Source organism: Lytechinus variegatus, chromosome 10 (assembly GCF_018143015.1).
Source record: "Lytechinus variegatus isolate NC3 chromosome 10, Lvar_3.0, whole genome shotgun sequence".
Classification (NCBI taxonomy): domain Eukaryota; kingdom Metazoa; phylum Echinodermata; class Echinoidea; order Temnopleuroida; family Toxopneustidae; genus Lytechinus; species Lytechinus variegatus.
The window spans coordinates 5,292,540-5,316,047 of NC_054749.1; the positions used below are offsets into that span (position 1 = coordinate 5,292,540).

Here is a 23,508-nt window from a genome sequence, read left to right on the forward strand (position 1 = left end):
TATAATCCATGGCATGTGCCTATTTTTCAATTCTCTTGCTTTATCAAGATTCAGGCGGTCTCCCGTACGACGTTGTGTGTGTGTGGTCCATGTTTATTGAAGGTTTCAGAGCTACAGAGAGTCTCTCGATGATTACTTGGTTGATAGGTTAAGATTTTAGCATGACAATTATTTATGTGTAGTGCCCCCTGAACAGGTTTATCTCTTTATATTAGCACCATTAAGAATGATTGCATGGGGAGTGTTTCATGAAACAAGCAGTGACTTTCACTGACTAATTTGCTCTGAGCCAATCAGATTCAAGGATTTTGGTAGCTTATAACAATATGTGGGACTTAATCAATCAATGACTAAAATGCTCCACTGATGCCTCTATGAACTCTTCTGAAAGGCAAATTAAAAAAAAATTCTCACTTGCAGTTCTACAAATTGAGGAGAAACATAGCATTGGTGTTTGTGTTGAATTTTGCAGGTTCTTGGACACGCTGCGTCGCCACAACTACGTGACCCCGACCAGCTACCTGGAACTAATCCTCACCTTCAAGAAGCTCCTCCAGCTGAAGCGCGATGAGATCCAGACCATGAGGAACAGGTACGTGGTGGGTCTGGAGAAGCTGGCCTTCGCGGCATCGCAGGTCTCCGTCATGCAGCAGGAGCTGACGGATCTCCAGCCGGAGCTGATCAAGACCTCGGAGGAGACGGTGATCCTCATGGAGAAGATCGAGCAGGATACGGTGGAGGTCGAGGCCCAGAAGGAGGTGAGTTGGCAATCCTCAGCTAGTCTCTATGATAAATGATTACATCGATGTGACTCATACAACAACAAATTCATTCGATAGAGTGCTTGAAATGCATGCTTGAAGTTATAAATCGAACATTAATGCTCTAAGGCAATTTTTGAAGGGTTCAACTGGGATGTTTCTTCAAGAAGGCTTTCCACGACTCCTTGTTAAGCTACCCAAAGGTCTAGATTATATTGGGGATAAACGAGAAACTATTTCACAAGAACATGTTCTAGAAATTTGCTTATAGCATTTGATTTGAATGTATTGAAAAGAAATCTGAAAAAACTAAAATTGAAGCAAATTGAAATAGTCAAAAATTGTAATGTGACATGTAGTTCTATTAGAGTACGACTTACAAAATGCTTTATCAGGAAAGATTTTTTTGTTATCTACAGACCAAATCTCATAGTGAGAGTTGTATATCCTGCGTACATTGTACGAGGTTTGGACCATATATTGAAACTTTGTTCTCTCCCCCTTACCCCAGGTTGTTGCAGCAGATGAAGCTGTAGCCAATGCGGCAGCCGATGTTGCACAGGGGATCAAGTCAGATTGTGAGGCGGACCTTGCTGAAGCTATCCCTGCCTTGGAAGCGGCCCTCTCTGCTCTGAATACGCTCAAACCTAGTGACATCTCTATGGTCAAATCCATGAAGGTATGTTTCTTTGAACCTTACACCTCTGGTTTGGGAGATAATTAAATTGTACAGCAATCTACATGGTACAACAATCTACATTCGTTGCATGATACTACAAGACCTGGGGGGCATTTCATCAACATTTTTGACCGACAAGTTGTCAGATCTGACAACTTTTCCGGATTTTGATTGGCTGAGAAGCACTGTAACTATGGTAACTGTCTGATAAAATGGGACTTGTCGTATAAAATGTCTGACAAGTCCTTTCATGAAACGCTCCCCAGGGGGGTGTTTTAAAAAGATTTAAGTATGACTTAGAGTAGCACGTAAATGTCTAGTTGCATGTGGGATAAAGGCATGACTGCATTGGTCAGGTCATGCGAAGAGGACGCGCTCTACTGTGTATTGATCAATAAGATTGCACGCTTGCATATCATATACGCGTCGGCATTAAAGTGCGATTCTTAGTCATACTTAAATCTTTGTGAAACACCCTCCTGGTTTATCTGTGGAACCTGTACATGTGAGTGGTACCTTTTGGAACAGTTCTTACCTGCTCGATTCAAAGCCAAGGGAGCTTAGACTGTTTCACAGCCAACAAGTATGTGTAATTGGCCTATTGCCCAAGTAGAATGATGTGTGGTATACATTTCATAGGATAGTGTTGTCAATCCTTCTAATGTGATAAGCCATCATGTCAAAACCATGCCAGTAGTCATTAGCAGATTTATTTTTATGATTTATTTATTTACCTGGTAATGATTGATTGATTTGTTTAGTTATTCATTTATTTTATTTTTAATTTTGTAATTTATTTATTTATTTTACTTATTATTTTATTTATTTACCAGGTATTTATCTATTCATTCATTTACTTTATTTTTTGATTTATTTATTTATTTTATTCATTTATTTATCTATTGATTTATTATCTATTTTTTTTACAATGTAGAACCCTCCTGCTGGTGTGAGGCTGGTGCTTGAATCCATCTGCGTGATGCGTTCAGTCAAAGCCGAGCGTAAGCCCGATCCCAACGGCAGTGGCAAGATGGTGGAGGACTTCTGGGGACCCTCACAGAAGCTGCTCGGAGATATGAAGTTCCTGGAAATCCTCAAGACATACGATAAAGATAACATCCCTGCTGCCATCATGAAAAAGATTAGGGACAAGTAAGTTTACCTCATTTTAAAATCACAGATAACTTCCAACCTTTTAATGAATGGAGGGGTACATAGTTTGAGGAGACTGAATGGCTCACTTGGTAGTGCCGTGGCCTTTATAATTGTGGAGACCAGGGGATGGTTTCATGAAAGGACTTGTCAGATGTTTTATCTGACTGACATAATCTGTTTTATCCTAGAGTTTCCTTAGTAGTAGTGCTTCTTAGCAAATCAAAATCAAGGAAAGTTGTCACATCCGACAACTTGTTGATGAAATGCTCCCCGGTGTTCAAAACCAAATCAGTGCCCTTGTGCCCTTTGGTAAGGTATTTATCCTGATTTCCAGGAACGTTTGGAGGGGATGTTAAACCATTGATCCTCTGATTTCGTAATCATAAGCATGCATGCTTTAATAGCAGTCAGGTAACAATAATAATAATAATAGCCAATTTTTATAAAGCACTTTTCCCAGAATGGCTCAAAGCACGTTACAGCATATTATTACACTGGTCATTGAATTCATTTCAATCCTGCACGAAAAGTGCACAATTTTTTCTCCCTGGGGAGCATTCCTTGCATTCATCACAGCCTCATTATGGTGCTGGCAAAATCAAACATACAATATCTTTCGCATCCTACCGGGTACCCATTTAGCACCTTGGTCAAGAGTGGCAAAGTTTGGATTAACGCCTTGCCAAAGGACGCTAGACCTCGGTGGGATTCGAACACACAACCCTCTGTTTACAAGGCAAGAGTCAGAACCGCTACACCACGGCTCTTCCACAATAATCACCACTCAATGGCATTGTAAGAAACTTGCAATCATTTTAGAATTTGTTTGGGGGCACTTTAATGTCTTGCAATTAATTGCCATTGATTGTTGATCTGGATCTTGCAAGAAGTGGAGTTTAAACTGATTTCCTGCAGCTAAAATTGTTCTTATCGAATGTAATATTGCAACAGAAATTTTGAGTTGATCTCAAATGTTCACTTGCAGCATTCCCCAAAGTTTATGTTACAAGTAAGTAGAAGTATGAAATAAGATCAACTTCTTTTATTTGTACACCAGGTACATTCCAAACCCTGACTTCAAGCCAGAAATCATCAAGAACATCTCTACTGCCTGTGAAGGTCTGTGTAAGTGGGTCCGAGCTATGGATGTTTACGACCGCGTTGCCAAGGTAACCAATGTTTCCTTCTTTTCTTCATGTTTTGTGTGATTTCATAGAGATGTTTTATCTTCTGATAAAATGTCTTATAAGCTGAAGTATCTTTCAACACTGGTGTAATGTAGTAGTTAAAGAACCTATGAACTAGCTAGTCCCTTTTCAAAGTCTACAGCAATTACAGCATTCGGTAGTCAACAATTTCATTTCTCTCAAAGAAATAGTTCTGAAAATATTCTTCATATGTAGAATCCTGCTATGCATGATGTTTAGTCGAATCAAAGTGTTGAACCATGATTAAGGTTTGCATGTCATGAGCAGTCTTTCCGAATGGAAAGTAGATCAAGTTACATGCCAACCAAGCGGTATTTAACAATCTGAGAGCTCCCATCTTCACCATTATTTGATTTTCTTTGTAACAACACCCAGGTGGTAGGCCCCAAGAAGCAGAAACTTGCCGAGGCGGAGGCAGAGCTGGCCGTACAGATGGAGAAACTCAACACCAAACGAGCCCAGCTCAAGGAGGTGTCCGACAAACTCCAGGCTCTCAACGACGAGCTGGAGCGGATGGTAGAGAAGAAGCAGGACCTGGAGGCCAACATCGAGCTGTGCTCCCAGAAGCTTGACCGCGCCGAGAAGCTGATCGGCGGGCTCGGGGGAGAGAAGGATCGATGGGAGAAAGCGGCCAATCTGCTGGGTCAGAGGTTCATCTCTATCACGGGGGATGTGTTGATATCGTCCGGCGTGGTGGCGTACTTGGGCACCTTCACAGTGGATTATAGGACGGTAAGGGTCAAATGAAAGCACAGGGTTGTTTCACAAAGAGTTAAGTGTGTCTTAAAGTCATAGTTGCTGATGTGTGTCGTGGTCTAGTGGTTCTGACTCTCGCCTTTCAAACAGAGGGTTGTGGGTTTGAATCCTAGCTATGGTGTGATTCCTTCATCAAGAAATTCATCCAGATTGTGCTGCACTCAACCCAGGTGAGAAGAATGAGTACTCAGCAAGATTAATTCCTTGAATGCATGAATGCTGAAATGCAGTTCAAGCTAAAGCTGGGGTAATCATAATAACAACGCGCCTTGGAATAAAATATTTCTAGATAGATGGCGCTATATAAATGCCTATTGTTATTATCGTCAAACCATGTTTTTTTCTAATTTCCAGAGAGCTACCGATGAATGGCTGAAGCTTTGCCAGGAGAAGAAGATCCCTTGTTCTGACACCTTCTCCCTGAGCGCCACGCTAGGTGAGCCCGTCAAGATCAGGGCCTGGAACATCGCTGGTCTACCCGTGGACTCCTTCTCCATTGATAACGGTATCATCGTGTCCAATTCCAGACGGTGGCCTCTTATGATTGACCCACAAGGTACGAACTTACGAACAATTTGTTTCCATTTCCATTTGCTTTTTATGCAGTTTTCGTCATATTTCAATAAGGAGCCTGATCATCAATGATAGCAGCCCCCTGATTGTGGAATAGATTACCACTTGAAATAGGGAAAACATTTTCACTACAGAATTTGAAATAAAAATTCAAAACTCAATCTTTAGGATATCTCAGCAACTAGGAGCTCCTGCGGCACCATGGAATATATCTTTATGATAATTGCGCTTCATTTATATTGTTTCATTACATTATTTTGATTCCTTCCTTTATTTCAACTCATTTTAATGTTACATTTATATTGATGTTCACACCTGACATCTTCTTTGCCTCCTGTTGAATTCTGTAACTGTCCGTTTTTCAATGTCTTGTCAATCGTAAAATTTGTAAGTAAAATTCAAATCGTATCAAATACTAAAATATCCCTTCAAGAATGACAATGGTGAAACTCTTCTGTAATGATATGCAAGCACCTGCTATATTTTAAAGTATTTAGTAAAATAAGCATCGGCACTTAAGTGAGGCCTTGTGGCTTGTAATTTACATATTGTACTTCTATGCTATTTGTGTAGTGTATATCATCCTTTCCCTTCTTTTTTTTTGCTTGTTCTGCCATTTTGACACAGTACATATTTATCACCAAGAATTGACCACATATTTGGTTTCATTGGTCCAAGTTAATTCACAAGGGTGGCTTTAATTTTAGCATGGTACAAAGCATGGAATATGCAAATATCTTGCATTATCGTGCTTCTTTCCATCATGAATTAAGCTCTTTTGCCAACAGTGTGCATTTATAAAGTAGATTTTTTTAGTGTAATCAATGAAATAAGCATAAATATATGCACAAACTCTGCATTTTTGTACCTTAGTACATTTTAAACCACCTTTGTGAATTTGGGTCACAAGTATCATTTCAGTAACTCATGATTTATTGGTCCGCACCAGGCCTGCCCTAAAATAGTCTGCCACACAAGTGTTCAGTAACTGTACCAGATACGCGCTACCTTTTACGATGGCGCCGGTCTGGTGCTGATAAAAGCAGTACTAAAATAGCCCGGGCTATTTTAGCTAGCGTCATTTATAAACTCAAATATTACAACATAGCACAGACTTTGTCTGGACCAGCGAGTTACTGAAAGCGGTACAAGTCTATCCAAATGGCCATAGAAATTGAGACTTTCTAGAGGGTTCTGTGTTCACTCTCTTTCCAGGTCAAGCCAATAAATGGGTGAAGAACATGGAAAAGGCCAACCAACTGTCCATTATCAAGCTCTCGGATGCAAACTACGTAAGAACTTTGGAGAACAGCATCCAATTTGGCAAGCCGGTCCTCCTGGAGAATGTCGGTGAGGAGTTGGATCCCCTGCTGGAATCCATTCTGCTCAAGCAGACCTTCAAAGTGTCTGGTGTCTTGGTAAGTCATTGGATGATGGTGGTGGTTCATGGTGATAATGATGGGGATAATGATGAATGGTGACGGTGATCATAATCATGGGGATGGTGACAATGGAGATGGTGACATTGATGATGTCCTTTAACCATGTTGTAGCTTCAACATAAACAAACTTAACCAATGTCAAAATTTCACAATAATGATGAAAGTGTACATCTTTATTGCATATTGCATACAATGGTTATCAAATATCGGCAAGGATATGAATGAAATTTTAGGATACTATCCGAAAGACAAATGTCATTCAGAGGATAAGTTATCATTTTTAGGTGGTAATAAAAAATATAACAAAGGATTTTGTAATTTTGGAAAGAATAGTGTTAAAGACATTCGTTATGAGTTGTGATACCTTTCTTGAGTTTGAGCTCTGGGTTCACTACTGACGTCATGCCTTTACGAAATAAAGATATTCATTGGTCTTTCCTCTCACTCTAGATTCTAATAAAGATACAAATGCTAAATGCCTTTCAGTTGATAGACCCCCATTTTGACAGTGTTGAGTAAATATGCAATTTCTTGGGTCATGTATTAATCATTTGGGTTTTTTTGCCTCGTGTTAAAATGAAATGAATAAAAACGAAGGGAACTCACCTGTGGATCTACAGAAAATAAACTGAAATAGGTTCATTGACACACTTTCTGATCAATTTTTGTCCCTTGTACAGTCTATCCGGCTAGGTGAAAATGTGATTGAATGGTCACCTGACTTCAGGTTTTACATCACGACGTCGTTGAGAAACCCTCACTATCTACCAGAGATCTCTGTCAAGGTAAGGACATGGCAATATTTTCTTCACAGTGCTATGATGGAGAAGCTGATGAAGATGATATTAATGATGGTAATGATGATGATGATGGTGATGTTGGTGGTGATGATGATGATGGTGATGTTGGTGGTGATGATGACGATGATGATGACGATGATGATGATTATGATGATGATGGTGATGATGATGATGATTATGGTGATGGTGATGATGATGATGATGATGGTGATGATGATGGTGATGATGGTGATGATGATGATGATGATGATGGTGATGATGATGATGATGATGATGATGGTGATGATGGTGATGATGGTGATGATGATGATGATGATGATGATGGTGATGATGGTGATGATGGTGATGATGATGATGATGATGCTGATGGTGATGGTGATGATGATGGTGATGATGATGATGATGATGATGGTGATGATGATGATGATGCTGATGGTGATGATGGTGATGATGGTGATGATGATGATGATGGTGATGATGATGATGATGCTGATGGTGATGATGATGATGATGATGATGATGGTGATGATGATGATGATGATGATGATGCTGATGGTGATGGTGATGATGATGATGGTGATGGTGATGATGATGATGGTGATGATAATGATGATGATGGTGGTGATGATAATGATACATCAGCAATTGCTATTTGCTCCCCCAATTTGAATAGCCACCAGTATTATGTATATGGTCTAGTTTAGTATAGCTTGTTAATAAATGATATGCCCATCACCGCCTTTCGATAAAAGTCATATCTAGGCGCTATGCCTGCCTTGTGGAATCAGAAAGTGTATTCCATAATGTTACTGAGGCATGTGCAAAGGAAGGCTTACTTTTTTTTATACTTTGTTTGCACTGTGGTTCTTCTTATTGTTATTATCAAAGTGTCTATGACTTTTGTCACACCCAGGTTGCATTGGTGAACTTCATGATCACACCGCTGGGTCTCCAAGACCAGCTGCTTGGTCTGGTAGCCGCCAAGGAGAAACCAGAACTGGAAGAGAAGAAGAACCAACTCATCGTGGAGAGCGCCAGTAACAAGAAACAGCTGAAGGAGATTGAGGACAAGATCCTGGAGATCCTGTCATCGTCGGAAGGAAACATCCTGGAAGATGAGACGGCCATCAAGGTCCTGTCTTCGTCCAAGACGCTGTCGGAGGAGATCTCAGCCAAACAGGTATGGGGATGCGATTGATAAGTGATCTGAGATGGGGAATCTCTACAACACAGGAGAATTGTGGAGGTGTCATGGCTCAGTGGATAAGTCTCCAGACTTTGATCCACAAGGTCCGGGTTTGATTCCCACATGGCAGTTGCATCCTTTGGCAAGGTGTTTAATCTACGTTTGCCAATCCCCACCCAGGTGTAGTAAATGGGTACCCTTTAGGAAGGAAATCCTTGAATGCTTGAGCATCTGATCAGGGTAGTCATGCCATGCCTAAGTTAGGGTAATATTATACAGCACTTAGAAACATAGTATAAATGTCATTATTGTTGAGGATTGCCTCAATTTCAAAGAACTTTAGCTTAATCCCATCAAATATCAATCCAATACATGTAGCTCATAAATCGTTCACTGCATCCACGAGGCAATCACGTAAATCACATTCAAATTACGGTCAACGATATGTTAAAAATGTTCCCTATACCCGGTGACAATTAAAAATTAGAATTCACTTCATCATGCTAATAATAATGAACCTTATTGGATGTTTATTCTAAGGTTACCAAGATTCTTGACCGTTCAAAATCAAGGAAAGTCGTCAGATCTGACAGAAATGTTGATGAGATGCTCTCCTTACTCAACGTTTTCCCATATATTTTTTTTCTAGGAAATCGCTTCAGCGACTGAGAAGGAGATCGATGAGACTAGGAATGGCTACCATCCCGTGGCCGTCCATTCAGCAACGCTCTTCTTTTGTATCTCGGAGCTGGCCAACATTGAACCTATGTACCAGTATTCACTTACGTGGTTCATAAATCTATACATTCAGGTAAGCATTATGATTGAGCAAGTATTGGACCTATGTACCAGTATTCACTCACGTGGTTCATAAATCTATACATTCAGGTAAGCATTATGATTGAGCAAGTATTGGACCTATGTACCTGTATTCACTAACTTCGTTCATAAACCTCTATATTCAGGCTAGTCTATGGATTGAGAAAGTATTAGAGCTATTTAGCTCATTCACCTTGCACTTCAAGAGGTGGATGTATGTTCTTGCTCTATCTAATGCTTTTAGAACAGAAACTAAGTTGTGTTATCATATCAACTGCTTCATTGTAGTCCCAAACCAAATTTTAGATCTAAATTTTTGGTTTTATCTCGACGCATGTTGAGGAATGTGCAACATGACCATTGTGTTATTGCTTTCTATACAGTCCATCCAAAACAGCCGCAAGTCTAACGTCCTGGAAGAACGCATCGACAATCTGAACGATCACTTCACCGATAGCATCTATAAGAACGTCTGTCGATCTCTCTTTGAGAAGGACAAACTTCTCTTCTCAACCATTCTCTGTGTGGGGATCATGAAAAGCAGGTTAGTTTATATAACAATTGATGATGATGATGATGAGAATGATGATAATGGTGGTAATGGTGATGATGATGGTGATGATGATGGTGATGATGATGATGATGATGATGATGATGATGATGATGATGGTGGTGATGATGGTGGTGATGGTGGTGATGAAGATGATGATGATGAAGATGAAGATGATGATATCACTACTACTATTACTACTATTGAGATTTAAATGTAGCACTTTAAACCAGTATTTCAAAGTGCTGTTAATACAAAAGATATCACATAAGAATTACCAATATAGAATAAATGTATTGTTACCTACAAATCAATCAATTAAATGAAAATATATAATACATAATAATCCACATAATTACAAGAGAAATTTTCCATTATCATTATTAGGTGCTGAGTCTAAAAAAGATAAGTCCATATTCTCTTCTTGAGGTGACGATATGATGGCGATAGCTCATTACAAACCTAAGGCTTATTCAAGGTTACAATCTGATTTGTTTCATGTGTGGTTCCTATGATATCTTACTGAAACTTTTGCTGCTAGCTTGATGGAAGGATTTGAATTTTTTCAGGGGAAAAGTTGACGACACGGAATGGCGCTTCTTGTTGACCGGAGGCGTGGCTTTGGAGAATCCTCATCCGAACCCTTGTCCTGATTGGCTGACTGATAAGGCGTGGTCTGAGATTGTCAGGGCTTCCGATCTGGAAAACCTTGATGGCTTCAAAGAGCGTAAGTTCATTTTCTTTTGGCAGGTTTCTATTCTCCTACCCTATGTAAACCTATGATAAGGATAATGGGGTATAATTAAGTAACCACTGTTCAGGCAGGGAAAGGGTTTAAAAGGTTTTCAAATCAGTATGTCATAATTATTATCTTTTTATCATTTAAAAGTTTTTATTAGATAAAATGTCAGATGGGTTTATTTACATCTTTTTTCAAAATTCTTATTTTTCTTTTTTTGAAAATGTCTTGTGTTTTTTTCTTGTTTGTCCCCCAATTTTTTCCAATTGCATTATACATTAGCGTTTGCTGTTTAATGATAGCACCACATTTCTCTAATTCTTTGGTTATTAAGTACCATTTCAGTTCCTTTTGCAAGATGTCTGATATAATTTGTTACATTTGAATATTATTATTTGTATCATTTAATCAGATGTGAAAGCTAATACTGATGCATGGAAAGAAGTATATGATTCAGCCACGCCCCATGAACTCAGCTACCCTGCCCCGTTTGACATGGTGACGGGTATGCCCAAGATGATTATCCTTCGGGCCTTCAGACCGGACAAGATGGTCCCAGCAGTCCAGAACTACATCGTAGACCAACTCGGCCGTAACTACATCGAGCCTCCGACCTTCGACCTCGCCGGGAGCTTCGCCGACTCCCACAACTGCGCCCCTCTTGTCTTTGTGCTCTCCCCTGGAGCTGACCCTATGGCCGGGTTGCTGAAGTATGCCGATGATAACGGGTACGGCGGGCCACGCATCAGTACAATCTCGCTGGGGCAGGGACAGGGTCCCATCGCGGAGAAGATGATCGAGTCGGCGAGGGAGGCCGGTACGTGGGTGGTCCTTCAGAACTGCCACTTGGCGACAAGCTGGATGCCGAGGTTGGAGTACATCTGCGAGGAGGTGCTGATTCCAGAGAACGTTCACAATGATTTCAGGCTGTGGTTGACCAGCTACCCATCCGATGCCTTCCCTGTGTCCATCCTTCAGAATGGTGAGCTTCCCCAATCCCTAACATAGCAACATATCTGGCCTAACTTTAATGCAACTTTAATGATAATGATAATGATGATATTTGTGGCTTATAAAGTGCCGAATTCACTCTGTAGAATGCTTAAGGCACAAAAAGAAATTAAGAAGTGATAAGAAAGGTTTTAACCCTTTGAACCCAGAATTATTAGGGGTGGCCGTGACCTATACCCTGAATTATTTGCACATAAATGACATATCGACCACATTCACAATCCCCCATTATTCAAGACCCAACGGCATCTTCCCCCCCACTAGTACCCGGACCGAGCCGGCCGAAGTTGTTTAGCTCCTCATAGACCTAGTCTACAAACAAAAATATCAAATTTAGTGTCTGTTTTTGGCTCAAAGTCTGTTTAGTGTCTGTTTTCACCATAGTCAGATAAACCAATTGCTTCCCCATAGTAAGCACGTGACTCGCCGCATATTACACCGTGTGTTACCGCACATATGACACGAGCAAGCACAAAAAAGTGGCATATTTTGGCCATTTTTGAAGCTAAATCCTTCCAAAAGCATTGCTGACATTGACTGAAATTATGAACTAAATATTCCTACACGTACTAGGAAGATGATGTCATTTTAAAAGATCACCTGACATTTAGAATTCATGTTTTTGAAGCCGGAATACCGGCCTATCGTGCTCAAAGGGTTAAGAACATTATTGAAGGACTCAACAGAGATACAATTTTTGATGTCTTCAGGAAGTCTGTTCCACAGTAATGACAATGGTGAAGATGATGATTTTGATAAAAGTGGTGACAATTATGAAAAATGAGATATATATTATTTGAATTAGCTCTGGAACAATTTATTCTCTGATTCTTTTTCACAGGTGTAAAGATGACCAATGAACCTCCGAAAGGATTAAGAGCTAATCTCACCAGGTCATACCTGAATGATCCAATCTCAGATCCCAGCTTCTTTGAAGGTTGTAACAAGGTCAGTATTTAAGGTTTTCTTTCACTATTCTGTGGATTAATGCAAAACTTATGGAGCTGTCGTAATCAGTGATTTCATGAACAAGTCAAGGGTAATGGTCACCAAATCAATGTAGATATTTTGTATTTACATAATCTTAAGTGGAAAATAGATAACCCTGAAGATAGTCAACATAGTATTGAAGCATATGTAGGATAATATATCAATGTTGATTTGGAAAAGATTGGGAGGATATTCATTCTTTTCGTCCATCAAAATTGCTATTAAAGCCTATCAAAAAGATATGTGGTTGTTGTCATTAGCCTGTCATGAATCAATCAGCAATTTTGTGATATATCATTAGGAAATACTCGGGCAGTGAGTGACTTCACCCTTGTCACTGCCCAAAGCACCCTTAAATTTGCTCAAAATTGAATTCTGTGGGGTGACCTTCTTTTCAAGAGCTGCCCCATGTGTGACCGCAAGCAATATTCAAGGATGTTTATTAAAATCAATATTCAAGATATGGCAGGATAATAATATTTGCATTCACTTCATAATTGCTCATTTTGCAAAAAGCAGCCCTCGAACAGAAAGTAATAGCCCAAAATTCTGCAATTTCTCCAATATGCCCCCCCCCCAAAAAAAAGGCCCCTAAAATGATAGTTGGTAATTTTGTTCATGTGTGGTTATTTTTGCAGCCCGAGGTCTGGCAGAAGCTTCTCTTCAGTCTTTGTTTCTTCCACGCCCTGGTCCAAGAGAGGCGAAAGTTTGGTCCTCTTGGTTGGAACATCCCCTACGAGTTCAATGAATCTGATCTGAGGATCAGTATGACACAGCTAAAGGTGGGTGATGTCTTACAGTACTTCCTAAAGAAGAATTACAATTTTATTTCTTCCTTCTTATACATGTAGATGTTTTTTTTAATAAAATAAGAGCTTACTGTGCCTCTTAATGTATATGGAGATCATGGATTCTATTTTGTACTCTCCTTCTTTGGTAGAAGTCCTGGGGACCGTTTCATCAACATTTTTATCCAGCAAGTTGTCAGATCTGACATCTTTTCTTGATTCTGATTGGATGAGAGGCACTGTTACTATAGTAACTGTCGGATAAAATGGGACTTGTCGGATAAAACGTCCGACTTGTCCTTTCATGAAACGCTCCCCAGGTTGAAGTATTCCTACTAGCAGTAGTAGGAGTAGAAAAACCAATAAGTAATTTAACTATTAGTAGTGGTGGTGGTGGTCAACAAACTCTAACCTTAACCCTTTATCCTCACATCACTCTGAACTATAAACCGTACCACAGACCTTATCTCCAGCAAGTTTTCAGAAATTAGTGAAAGAGCAATCGCCCTAGGAGCATATATCACGCTCCTGCAGTATCAGCTGTAGTAGCAGAAGTATATGTAGTAGAAGCAGCAGCACTAGTAGCACTGGAAACGCTGTGGTGTAGCGGTTCTGACTCTTGCCTTGTAATCAGAGGGTCATGTGTTCGATGTGGGGATTGACGCCTTGCCACTCTCACCCAGGTGCGATTGGGTACCGGTAGGAAACAACTGTCATTGTGGTTGGTGTAGCAAGTGTGCGCCTAACAGGCTGCTTAAAATGCTATGAATCCATTGACCGGGTAATAACAAATGTGAAGTGCTTTGAGCAGTTGTTGATTGATAAAGCGCAATATAAATGCCAATTATTATTATTATTATTATTATTATTAGCAATAGAAGCAAGACTGTAGTAACATTACTGAGTGAATTCTTTGTCTTCTCTTCTTTCAGATGTTCTTGAATAACTATGACGACACCCCGTACGATGCATTGACTTACCTGACTGGAGAATGTAACTACGGTGGGCGTGTCACAGATGACAAGGACAGACGTCTTCTCTTGTCTCTCCTCTCTAAGTTCTACACCCCGGAGGTCACCGAGCAAGACAATTTCCCGTAAGTACAAAGGAATGCTTGTGCCAAGATGATGACAATGATGATGGTGATGATGATGGTGATGATGATGATAATGGTGATGATGATAATGACGATGACAATGATGATGATGATGATGGTGACGATGATGATGATGATGGTGATGATGACGATGATGATGATGATGATGATGAAGATGATGGTGATGGGTGGGGATGTTGATGATGATGATTATTATTTGTTCTCTCATTTGTAAACTTCATATCTTTTGTTACTGTTTGTGTTTGTGATGCACCAATGAACATCAAATTTCCTATATGGGGATGATAAAGTTTTCAATTCAATAATTACAAGCATTGCTTTTCATCGGATTTCCTTATATTTCACTTCGCTTGATCTAATCTATTTTATGCTGAACTGTTGCATGTATTTTGATCTTCAGTTTTGTCTGTCCTTATCCCTATCACCTTGGGCTGTTTAGCTCAAATTGTTGTCTTCATATGTCTCTTAATACTTTTATCTGATTCATCAATGTATATTTATGTTACATTTACATGTGTGCTTGGTTCATGTGAAATAGGAAATTTTATATACTGAAACTGCAATTGAATATGAAATTCAATTCACTTCCAATGATATTTTAAGTGTGGGTGCATCGTGGTCTAGTGGTTCTGACTCTCGCCTTTCAAACAGTGGGTCGTGGGTTCAAATCTTAATCATGGCATGATTTCCTTCAGCAAGAAATTTATCCACACTGTGCTGCACTCGACCCAGGTGTTGTATCGGCAGGAAGTAAGTTCTCAAAAAAAGTGTGCGCTCCAGAATCATTAGACTAGCTTAGACGTGGTAATATAGGAGCGCCTTGAGCACCTAGCAAGGTGGATATGTGCACTATATAAATCCTTTATTATTATATTTGATCCAATTTGCAGGTTCTCAGACAGTGGTATGTACTACTGCCCCCCGCATGGTGACTATGAGAGCTACGTAGAATACCTGCGTGGTCTGCCTCTCATACCCCACCCTGAAGTGTTCGGACTTCATGAGAATGCTGACATCACTAAGGACAACCAAGAAACACAGCAGGTATTGCAAAACTGTTTATTTCACTTGATGTACAAGCAGTTGACCTAATTTTCAGATTGTCACCTTATCAGCTAAATCCAGGTGGTCTAATGCCACTTTTTTGTAAAACTGATGTGCGAGTAACTCAGCTCACCTTGGATTGGCTCAGAATGGGATACCAGAAGTATTCCACAAGTTAGGGCTAATTATGCATGAATCAAAGATGAGTGGAATATTACCTAGATTGTGGCACTTCATGCGACTTGCTCTGGTCTGGCACAGTCAAATCATGCAGACTAAAATATGCTTATTTATGCACTGCTAAATCCCTCTATAGATGATAATTTGTAGTAACATTGAACTTCTGACCTATCTTGTTCTTTGCAGCTATTTGACGGGATTCTTTTGACCCTCCCCCGACAAGCGGGCGGTGGAGGCAAGTCACCCGCTGAACAGATTCAAGACCTTGCGAGTGATATCCTCTCTAAGCTACCTCCAAACTTTGATCTAGAGATGGTAAGTTCTTTTTGCACTCTCTTAGAATAAGATAGGAGAAGAATGAGAAGGAGGAGGAGGAGGAAAAGAAGGAAGAGGAGATGAGAGGAATAGTGAGACAGGTAGAAGAAAGAGAATGAGAAGAACAGGGATAATGAGGAAGAGAAGGAAAAGGAGGATGAAAAGAAGTAGAATAAGAAGTAGGGGAAAGGAGAAGGATTGATTATGATTGCTTCAACACATAAATTTGCTGGAAAAAAAAAGAATTTGGGATAAGTAGATTTTATTCCAGAGTTTCCCAGGGATATAAGGCTCTCCTCATCTCTTTGTGTAGAAATGTAGAAGCTGACTTATGAAAATTCCAGTTCACAATATAATAATTATAAACATGCACTTAAATTCACTTTGTTTTCAGAGAGAGATATGCTCTTTGCACACCATTTAAAACTAAGAAAATTGGATATCAGCTATCATTTGCATAATTCAGTTACACAAATCTTGTAAATGCCATAACTTCTAGTTTTTCACTTGACATCCAATTTCTCTCTCTGCAGGTGATCAAGAAGTACCCTGTGACCTACGAGGAGTCCATGAACACCGTCTTGAGGCAGGAGCTGATCCGTTTCAACCGCTTGACCACTGTGGTCCGTGCCAGCCTGCAGAACATCCAGAAGGCCATCAAGGGTCTGGTGGTGATGTCTTCGGAGCTCGAGGATGTCTTCAACTGCATGCTTGTGGGCAAGGTGCCTCCCATGTGGGCTGCCAAGAGTTACCCGTCCCTCAAACCCATGGGGAGCTACATCAATGATCTTCTTGCCAGGTAAGTAGTACTGGGGTTGCTGTTGCTCAGTGGATAAGTGTCTGCACATTGCATCACATGGGCTGGGGTTCAAATCCCACTGTAGCACTTGTGTCCTTTGGCAAGGTGTTTATCTGCATTTGCTCTCTCCACTCAGGTGTAGCAAATGGTAATCCCTGTAGGAAGTAATTCCACTTTTCTGTTGGTCTATTAATTTTTTTTTCAACTGTAAGTTTGTAACATTTAATTCAATCATTGTTTTCATTCATTGTAATTGAATGGTGAAGCCAACAATATTATGAAGAACACAATCTAATAAGTGTGAAATTTTGGCATGTGAATCTAAGAATAAGATTAGCATTTTCAATCAATGTTTTCTCTGGGTCCTTTATAGATTGAAGTTCTTCAACGACTGGATAGCTAACGGTGCCCCTGATGTATTCTGGGTGTCTGGATTCTACTTCACACACTCCTTCCTCACTGGTAAGCAGATCGCCAAGATTTCTGAGAATCTCCATTTGAATGAATGGTTTCAAATATGGCATCAATCAATCCATGGACCAACCGACCAAACCACCAACCAACCATCCCCACTCACCAAATATTATGAACCCAGATGGCAATTTCATGTCATAACCCCCAATATATTTCACATCATGAACTACTGCAGCCCTGATAATTTCAATACATTTAACCTTTTATATGAAATAAAATATGGAAACAAATGATTTCAGGAAGTTCCCGATAGGAAACAACTGTCATTGTGGTTGGTTTAGCAAGTGTGCGCCTAACAGGCTGCTTGAAATGCTATGAATCCAGTGACCAGGTATTAATAATTGTGAAGCGCTTTGAGCAGTCGTAGATTGATAAAGCGCTATGTAAATACCAATTATTATTATTTACTGGGTTGGATGTACGTACCAGATAGTTGACTAATCTCTCAGGATGAAGATGAAGGATTGAAATTACAATAAGGGTCGAATTTTTCTCAATTTTTATTATTTGTTTGGCGTCACCTGTGCCTGGGAGGCAAAAAGCAAACTAAATCGCCTTGAACGGCAGGTCTGTCTGCCCGGTATAACTGATCGGGGTAGTGCAGGTGGACCACTACACTGGGGTTTCCCCCCCCCTACTCTTATACAAATAGTGCAGTGAGTTCTGAATGTGCAAAGTTGGTGACTATCCTCTACACAGGACCTCCATTTAACGTCCTATCCAAAGGATGGAGAATAAATTTGAAAGCGAAACACTGAGTAATGCATGGTATCAAGTGCCATGTGATTGACCAATATCTTTGGATTTATGTCAAGGGTTGGTCTTCTGAAAAACAAGGTTTACTTAAACCTGAGTTAAATTAGACCACACTTTTATGAGGTGCCGGTTATCAACTCATTCACCAAATGAAATTATTCTTTTCCTGCTGCAAAAAGTTGTCAAAAATTAATTGAGTTGTGAACTGGCAAGAATAGGAAATTTAATAAATGAATTAGTACATTCTAGTTTCCATGAATATGGAAGAAATATGTTGAAGTCCAGCATTCCGTAGAAGTGTGGTTTAAAATTCTAGGTTAAATCAGGGTTAAACCTAGGTGTAATTATGAGAATGCTACCCAATGAGTGGCTCAACTTGCATGTATGTATTGTATTATAAAGCATACAAATTCCATGAACACGATTGAACAAGAAAGAAATAACAGTATGTAATTTTTTTTTCGTCAGGTGTGAGTCAGAACTATGCCAGAAAGTACACCATCCCTATCGATCATCTGGGATTCCAGTTTGCAGTCACCGACTACGAAGAGTCAGTCAGTGCCAAGCCCGAGGACGGAGCGTTCATCAAGGTATCCAACATTAGCTAAACACATTGAGGGATTGCAGTTTCGGTGTTGAAATCTGTGGGGGGGGGAGTTTTCAAAAAGATGTAAATGTGACTGAAATTTTGACTTAAGTTCATAAATGACTATACTGTAAAATGCTTCACTGCTTTGGTCAGACCATACTCAAATGATGGGCGCTACTGCATGTTACCAGTAATCAATTAAATTGTGCATTGAATACTTTAATAATCAAACATGCTTCAACAAATCCATATTACATTCCCACAAGTGTAAGATCGCATTAATACATTTTTTGTAAAGCATATGAATACAATGAGAGCAAACATAAATTGTCACATATTGACTCTGATGAGTCTCTAAGATACCCCATTAAACATATGATGTATTCTTATTTGTCCTGCTATCCTTCAGGGTTTGTTCTTAGAGGGATGCCGCTGGGATCGGGAGACCAAGGTCCTGGCCGAATCCCTGCCCAAGACGCTCTTTGACACCATCCCCATCATCTGGCTGATGCCCGGCCGGAAGGCAGACTTCAAACCCGCCTCCGTCTACAACACCCCGGTCTACAAGACCACGGCCAGGCGGGGGACCCTCTCCACCACCGGCCATTCTACCAACTTCGTCATGTGGATGGAGCTGCCGTCGGACAAGACCCAGAGGCATTGGACCAATAGGGGCGTGGCCGCTCTCTGCCAGCTGGATGATTAGTTACCATGGAAACAATACATTTACTGGAGCTGAGCTGATCATAAGCTTGGATGACTTGTTGTCATTGCATTGATGCATTTACCAGAACTGAACAAAAGATTTATTATATAAGGCAATGAAATATGTTAGGTGTTAGGGAACAATGTTGAATTCGATGCTGAAATATAAAGAGGAAACCTATATGAGATGGTTCACTAAATTGATTTGAATTAGTCAGATCATACAACATTTCTTTTGTTTTTTTTTAATTATTATTTGTTTTATGGGGTGTCGATCAATCTCCACAAAGTAAACATATAGATAGAAGCTTCTATATATTGTTAAAATGGACCAAGCATACACTTCTACAACATGGGAATTAGGAAACAAACACAAAAATTCAAACTAATGAAAGTTGCTTTTTTACTGCAATAAGTTTCACAATAATGATAAGTATCAAACATACTTCATTTGTGAAAGCTCTCTTGATTTTATCGCATATAAAATTGAGAAGTATGTTTGTTAGTGGCAGCCATTTTGAACAATATTTATTTGTGGAATAGAAATATGGAAAGATGTTTATTGTGAATTAAAATCAATGAATGAAGATTTCATATCTGGCTTGTGATAGGTATTGATGAAAAAATAAATTTGCTAAGAAATTATTGAATATTCTGTGTCATTTTGTTGTGAAATTCATTTTGAGCTAAGGTTTAAAATCTCAAATGATTTACTTCATGGTTTCATAATAAATTTTAGTATGACCATTGGTTATGTATTGTAAAGAATTCATTAATGATAGGATGAAAATAATTAACATGTTTTATTTCTATAATGTTTGTCTTGAATATTGCAAGCTAAGTTTTATATTTCTAATGTGTTATTCAATTATTTGTATATCAGTACATAGAAATGAATATATTGTCTTGGATGTTTTAAACAACATTCTAATGTGTGAATTAGTTCAAAATTTAGGTGAAAATCTGAGAATTTTCGAGCCAGCGAAATGCTTATATTTTCTTATTGATATGTTTCCAACATTATAGTCATATTTGTACATATTCCTATAACAGATGCAAATAGATAATCGATATCTTCGCTTTTGCAGTGACAAGTTATTTCTCGAAAAATGTTAGATTTTTTTTTACTGTAATTTCAAAGCAAATACTTGATTTTATAAATGTGAATAAGTGTGTCAAAGATTTACAAGTCTGAAACGTCATTGAAATATTGGTGTATTTTTGCATATTTGTATAAATCTAACAATGAACCAATCCAATTAGCATTGATTTTAGGAGCTATGCAATTGATTCTACCTATTCAATTGAAAATTATATCTATGATTCTTTCATTCCTAATTGCACCGAAGCAGCTATATTGGTATACAAACAAATTTGCTATGAGAGTATTCAAAGATTATTTATACTTATACAGTTTTCTTAATCCAATGATTCATTTCTAATGATGTCTGTAATTGTGTATAAATTCTGAACAAAATCTGTATATAGGTAATGGCTTATAAAAAGAAGTCCTACAATATTTTAGTCATATGTTTTATACAAGAGAGAACTTTAGTCAATGTGATGTATTGAACAATTCTTAGAATCAGTGATTTTCAAGGTTTTCCAATTAAACAACAGAAATTTGGTATTAATTTGATGGAAGAGAAATGTTTTAGAATATCCGAGTATATGGCACGAAACCAACAATTTTCTTGCTCTGTATTCAAGTTTATATGGAAATCTTGCCTGATTCTAAGGAGAGTCATGTTCTAGTTTAAGTGTGTTTAATTTAATGATCTTGAAAAGCCACGAGACGCCTTTAAGATTGGTGTGCGACCCGATTTTGGAATAGAGCATCGTAACATGTTGAAGCTCTAGATAAGGAGCACCTCACTCTGCAAAGGTTGAAACCACCTTATGAATGATTTATGTGCAAATCTGTGACAATTCTACCCGTCTTATCAGAATTAAAGCGGATTAAAAATGTAATCATAATGACGTCATAACAGTCGTACTACCAGATATGGTATGAAACAAATCTGATCTTTGTTCCAAATCAAAAGCTTGCAATTTACCAAAATATTGGTATTAATATTCTAAAAGTTATTTTGAACATCAAATGAAAATATTCTATGTATTCATATTTTCTGAAAATAAAGAAAATGTAATTAGTCCCTAATTGGGTTTGTAGACCAGTCGCAAGGTGTACAGTGGCCTTGAAATATGTTCCGGATGTGTAAGTGTATTCAGTTTGATTCTTATTCTGTTGTACCTATACTCGAGTCTTCAAGGCCAGTCATTCCATTTCCTTTTCATTTCAATATATTTTCTTTGTGGATTATCTTGGACGGTAGGTGTGCAACGATTGTACGTTCAGCCTCTCATTTGTTTGCATGCAACAAGCTAAGCAGGCATTGTACAATTTATAAATTATATATAGAAGAGTGACATTCCAGTAACGTGTGACTTCCTTGGTCTGTAACAAAATGCTTAGCGATTAATCATCGAGCTTGTTTTCGTAATTGATTGCAGTGATCAGGATTGCAATCAATATGATCAGCGACTGGACTTTGTGTCACAGTGCCATGGAGTAGTAATGTATTTACTTAGCTTACACTTTCCAGAGTATTTATTTCACTTCATGACTTGTAAATATTGTACATTGAAAATATATTACCATAGTTGACATGCTAGTAACGAGTACCAGATATGATGCTCACAGTCGGCATTGTGTTTGCTTGAGCTAGACATGTATATAAATTTATATTGAATAAATTGATAACCTGTGTGTGTGCCTTCATTTTAGTATTTAACACTACAATAGTGGATTAGAGCTGCCTATTTTTGCATCTTCTTGAATATTCCGTCCTCAGTGGTACATATTTCACCTTGAAAATTCTAAGTGAGCTATTAGAACGAACAAGAAAAAATGCTGTGAATTGATCAAATAATTTTCTAATTTTCAAAGAACTATTTTCATTGCTTATTAATTGTGTATTATACTGCCGCAATATATTGATGTGTATCTCTATGCAAATTTGATATTGTCAATGCTGGTTTTTGTGCATTTGGTATGGTTGTATGAGCTACAATAAAAAATGTATGACATAACTTACAAGGTAGAATGAGTATTTTTGTTTTTGTATTCTTCAGCTTCAACATAAAGGGTTGTAATTTCTCTGGTTTATTCCCACTTTTTTTTAATCCAAAAGAAAGTGTTCAGACCTGAAGCCTTGAAATCGTTTTCCATTTGAAAATGTATGTGCATATGAATGTTATGAATGTTGTACACTGGCATCATCCTCTTCGTCATCTCATCATCACCATTGTGGGCACGTCGTGGTTTAGTGGTTCTGACTCTCGCCTTTAAAACAGGGTCATGGGTTCAAATCCTAGCCATTGCGCGTTTTCCTTCGGCAAGATATTTATCCACACTGTGCTGCACTCAATCCAGGTGAGGTGAATGGGTGCCCGGCAGGATTAATTCCTTGAATGCACAAGCTCTGAAAAGCAGCTCGAGCTTAAGATGGGATAATAATAATGCGCCTCGGAATAGATTGTTCCTAGATAGATGGCACACTACAGATGCCTTTTATTATCATCACCACCATTACCATCATCATCACCATTATCGTCATCATAACCATTATCACCGTCATCTTCGTCATCATTAGCATCACCATTATCATCACCATCATCGTTACCATCATTACCATCATAATCACCACCATCATCATCACCATCATTACCATCATCACCATACAATCATCATAATCACCATCATTATCATCAGCATCATTATCACCATAATCATCATCAATTATCATCATCGATCATTATCATCACCACCATCATGATCACCATCATGATCACCATTATTATCATCATCACCATTATCATCATCACCCTTATTATTACCACCATTATCATCACTATCGTCATCATCATCATTATCATCACCATTATCATCATTATCATCATCATCATCATCATCAATAACATCATTATCATCACCATTATCATTATCATTACCATTATCATCGTCATCATCACCATTATCATGCAATGCCATCATCATCACCATTATCAT

At 38.7% G+C, this 23,508-nt stretch overlaps 1 protein-coding gene across 2 annotated transcripts in view; it reads left to right on the plus strand.

Annotated features, from left to right (window-relative positions):
- LOC121422358 (dynein heavy chain 3, axonemal-like) overlaps positions 1-22,531 on the plus strand; it is an 86,504-nt gene extending 63,973 nt beyond the window's left edge. For both annotated transcript variants that reach the window (XM_041617346.1, XM_041617347.1), the window contains 22 exons: positions 473-758; positions 1,273-1,440; positions 2,375-2,592; positions 3,653-3,764; positions 4,179-4,535; positions 4,914-5,115; positions 6,348-6,550; positions 7,255-7,359; positions 8,288-8,554; positions 9,210-9,371; positions 9,763-9,923; positions 10,499-10,656; positions 11,081-11,650; positions 12,521-12,627; positions 13,308-13,451; positions 14,390-14,553; positions 15,465-15,618; positions 15,985-16,113; positions 16,647-16,912; positions 17,286-17,374; positions 18,611-18,732; positions 19,141-22,531. In XM_041617346.1, coding sequence (XP_041473280.1) covers positions 473-758; positions 1,273-1,440; positions 2,375-2,592; positions 3,653-3,764; positions 4,179-4,535; positions 4,914-5,115; positions 6,348-6,550; positions 7,255-7,359; positions 8,288-8,554; positions 9,210-9,371; positions 9,763-9,923; positions 10,499-10,656; positions 11,081-11,650; positions 12,521-12,627; positions 13,308-13,451; positions 14,390-14,553; positions 15,465-15,618; positions 15,985-16,113; positions 16,647-16,912; positions 17,286-17,374; positions 18,611-18,732; positions 19,141-19,437 — 4,441 coding nt within the window. In that variant the 3' untranslated portion in view covers positions 19,438-22,531. The remainder of the gene's footprint in view (positions 1-472; positions 759-1,272; positions 1,441-2,374; positions 2,593-3,652; positions 3,765-4,178; positions 4,536-4,913; positions 5,116-6,347; positions 6,551-7,254; positions 7,360-8,287; positions 8,555-9,209; positions 9,372-9,762; positions 9,924-10,498; positions 10,657-11,080; positions 11,651-12,520; positions 12,628-13,307; positions 13,452-14,389; positions 14,554-15,464; positions 15,619-15,984; positions 16,114-16,646; positions 16,913-17,285; positions 17,375-18,610; positions 18,733-19,140) is intronic.
- The last annotated feature ends 977 nt before the right edge of the window (positions 22,532-23,508 follow it).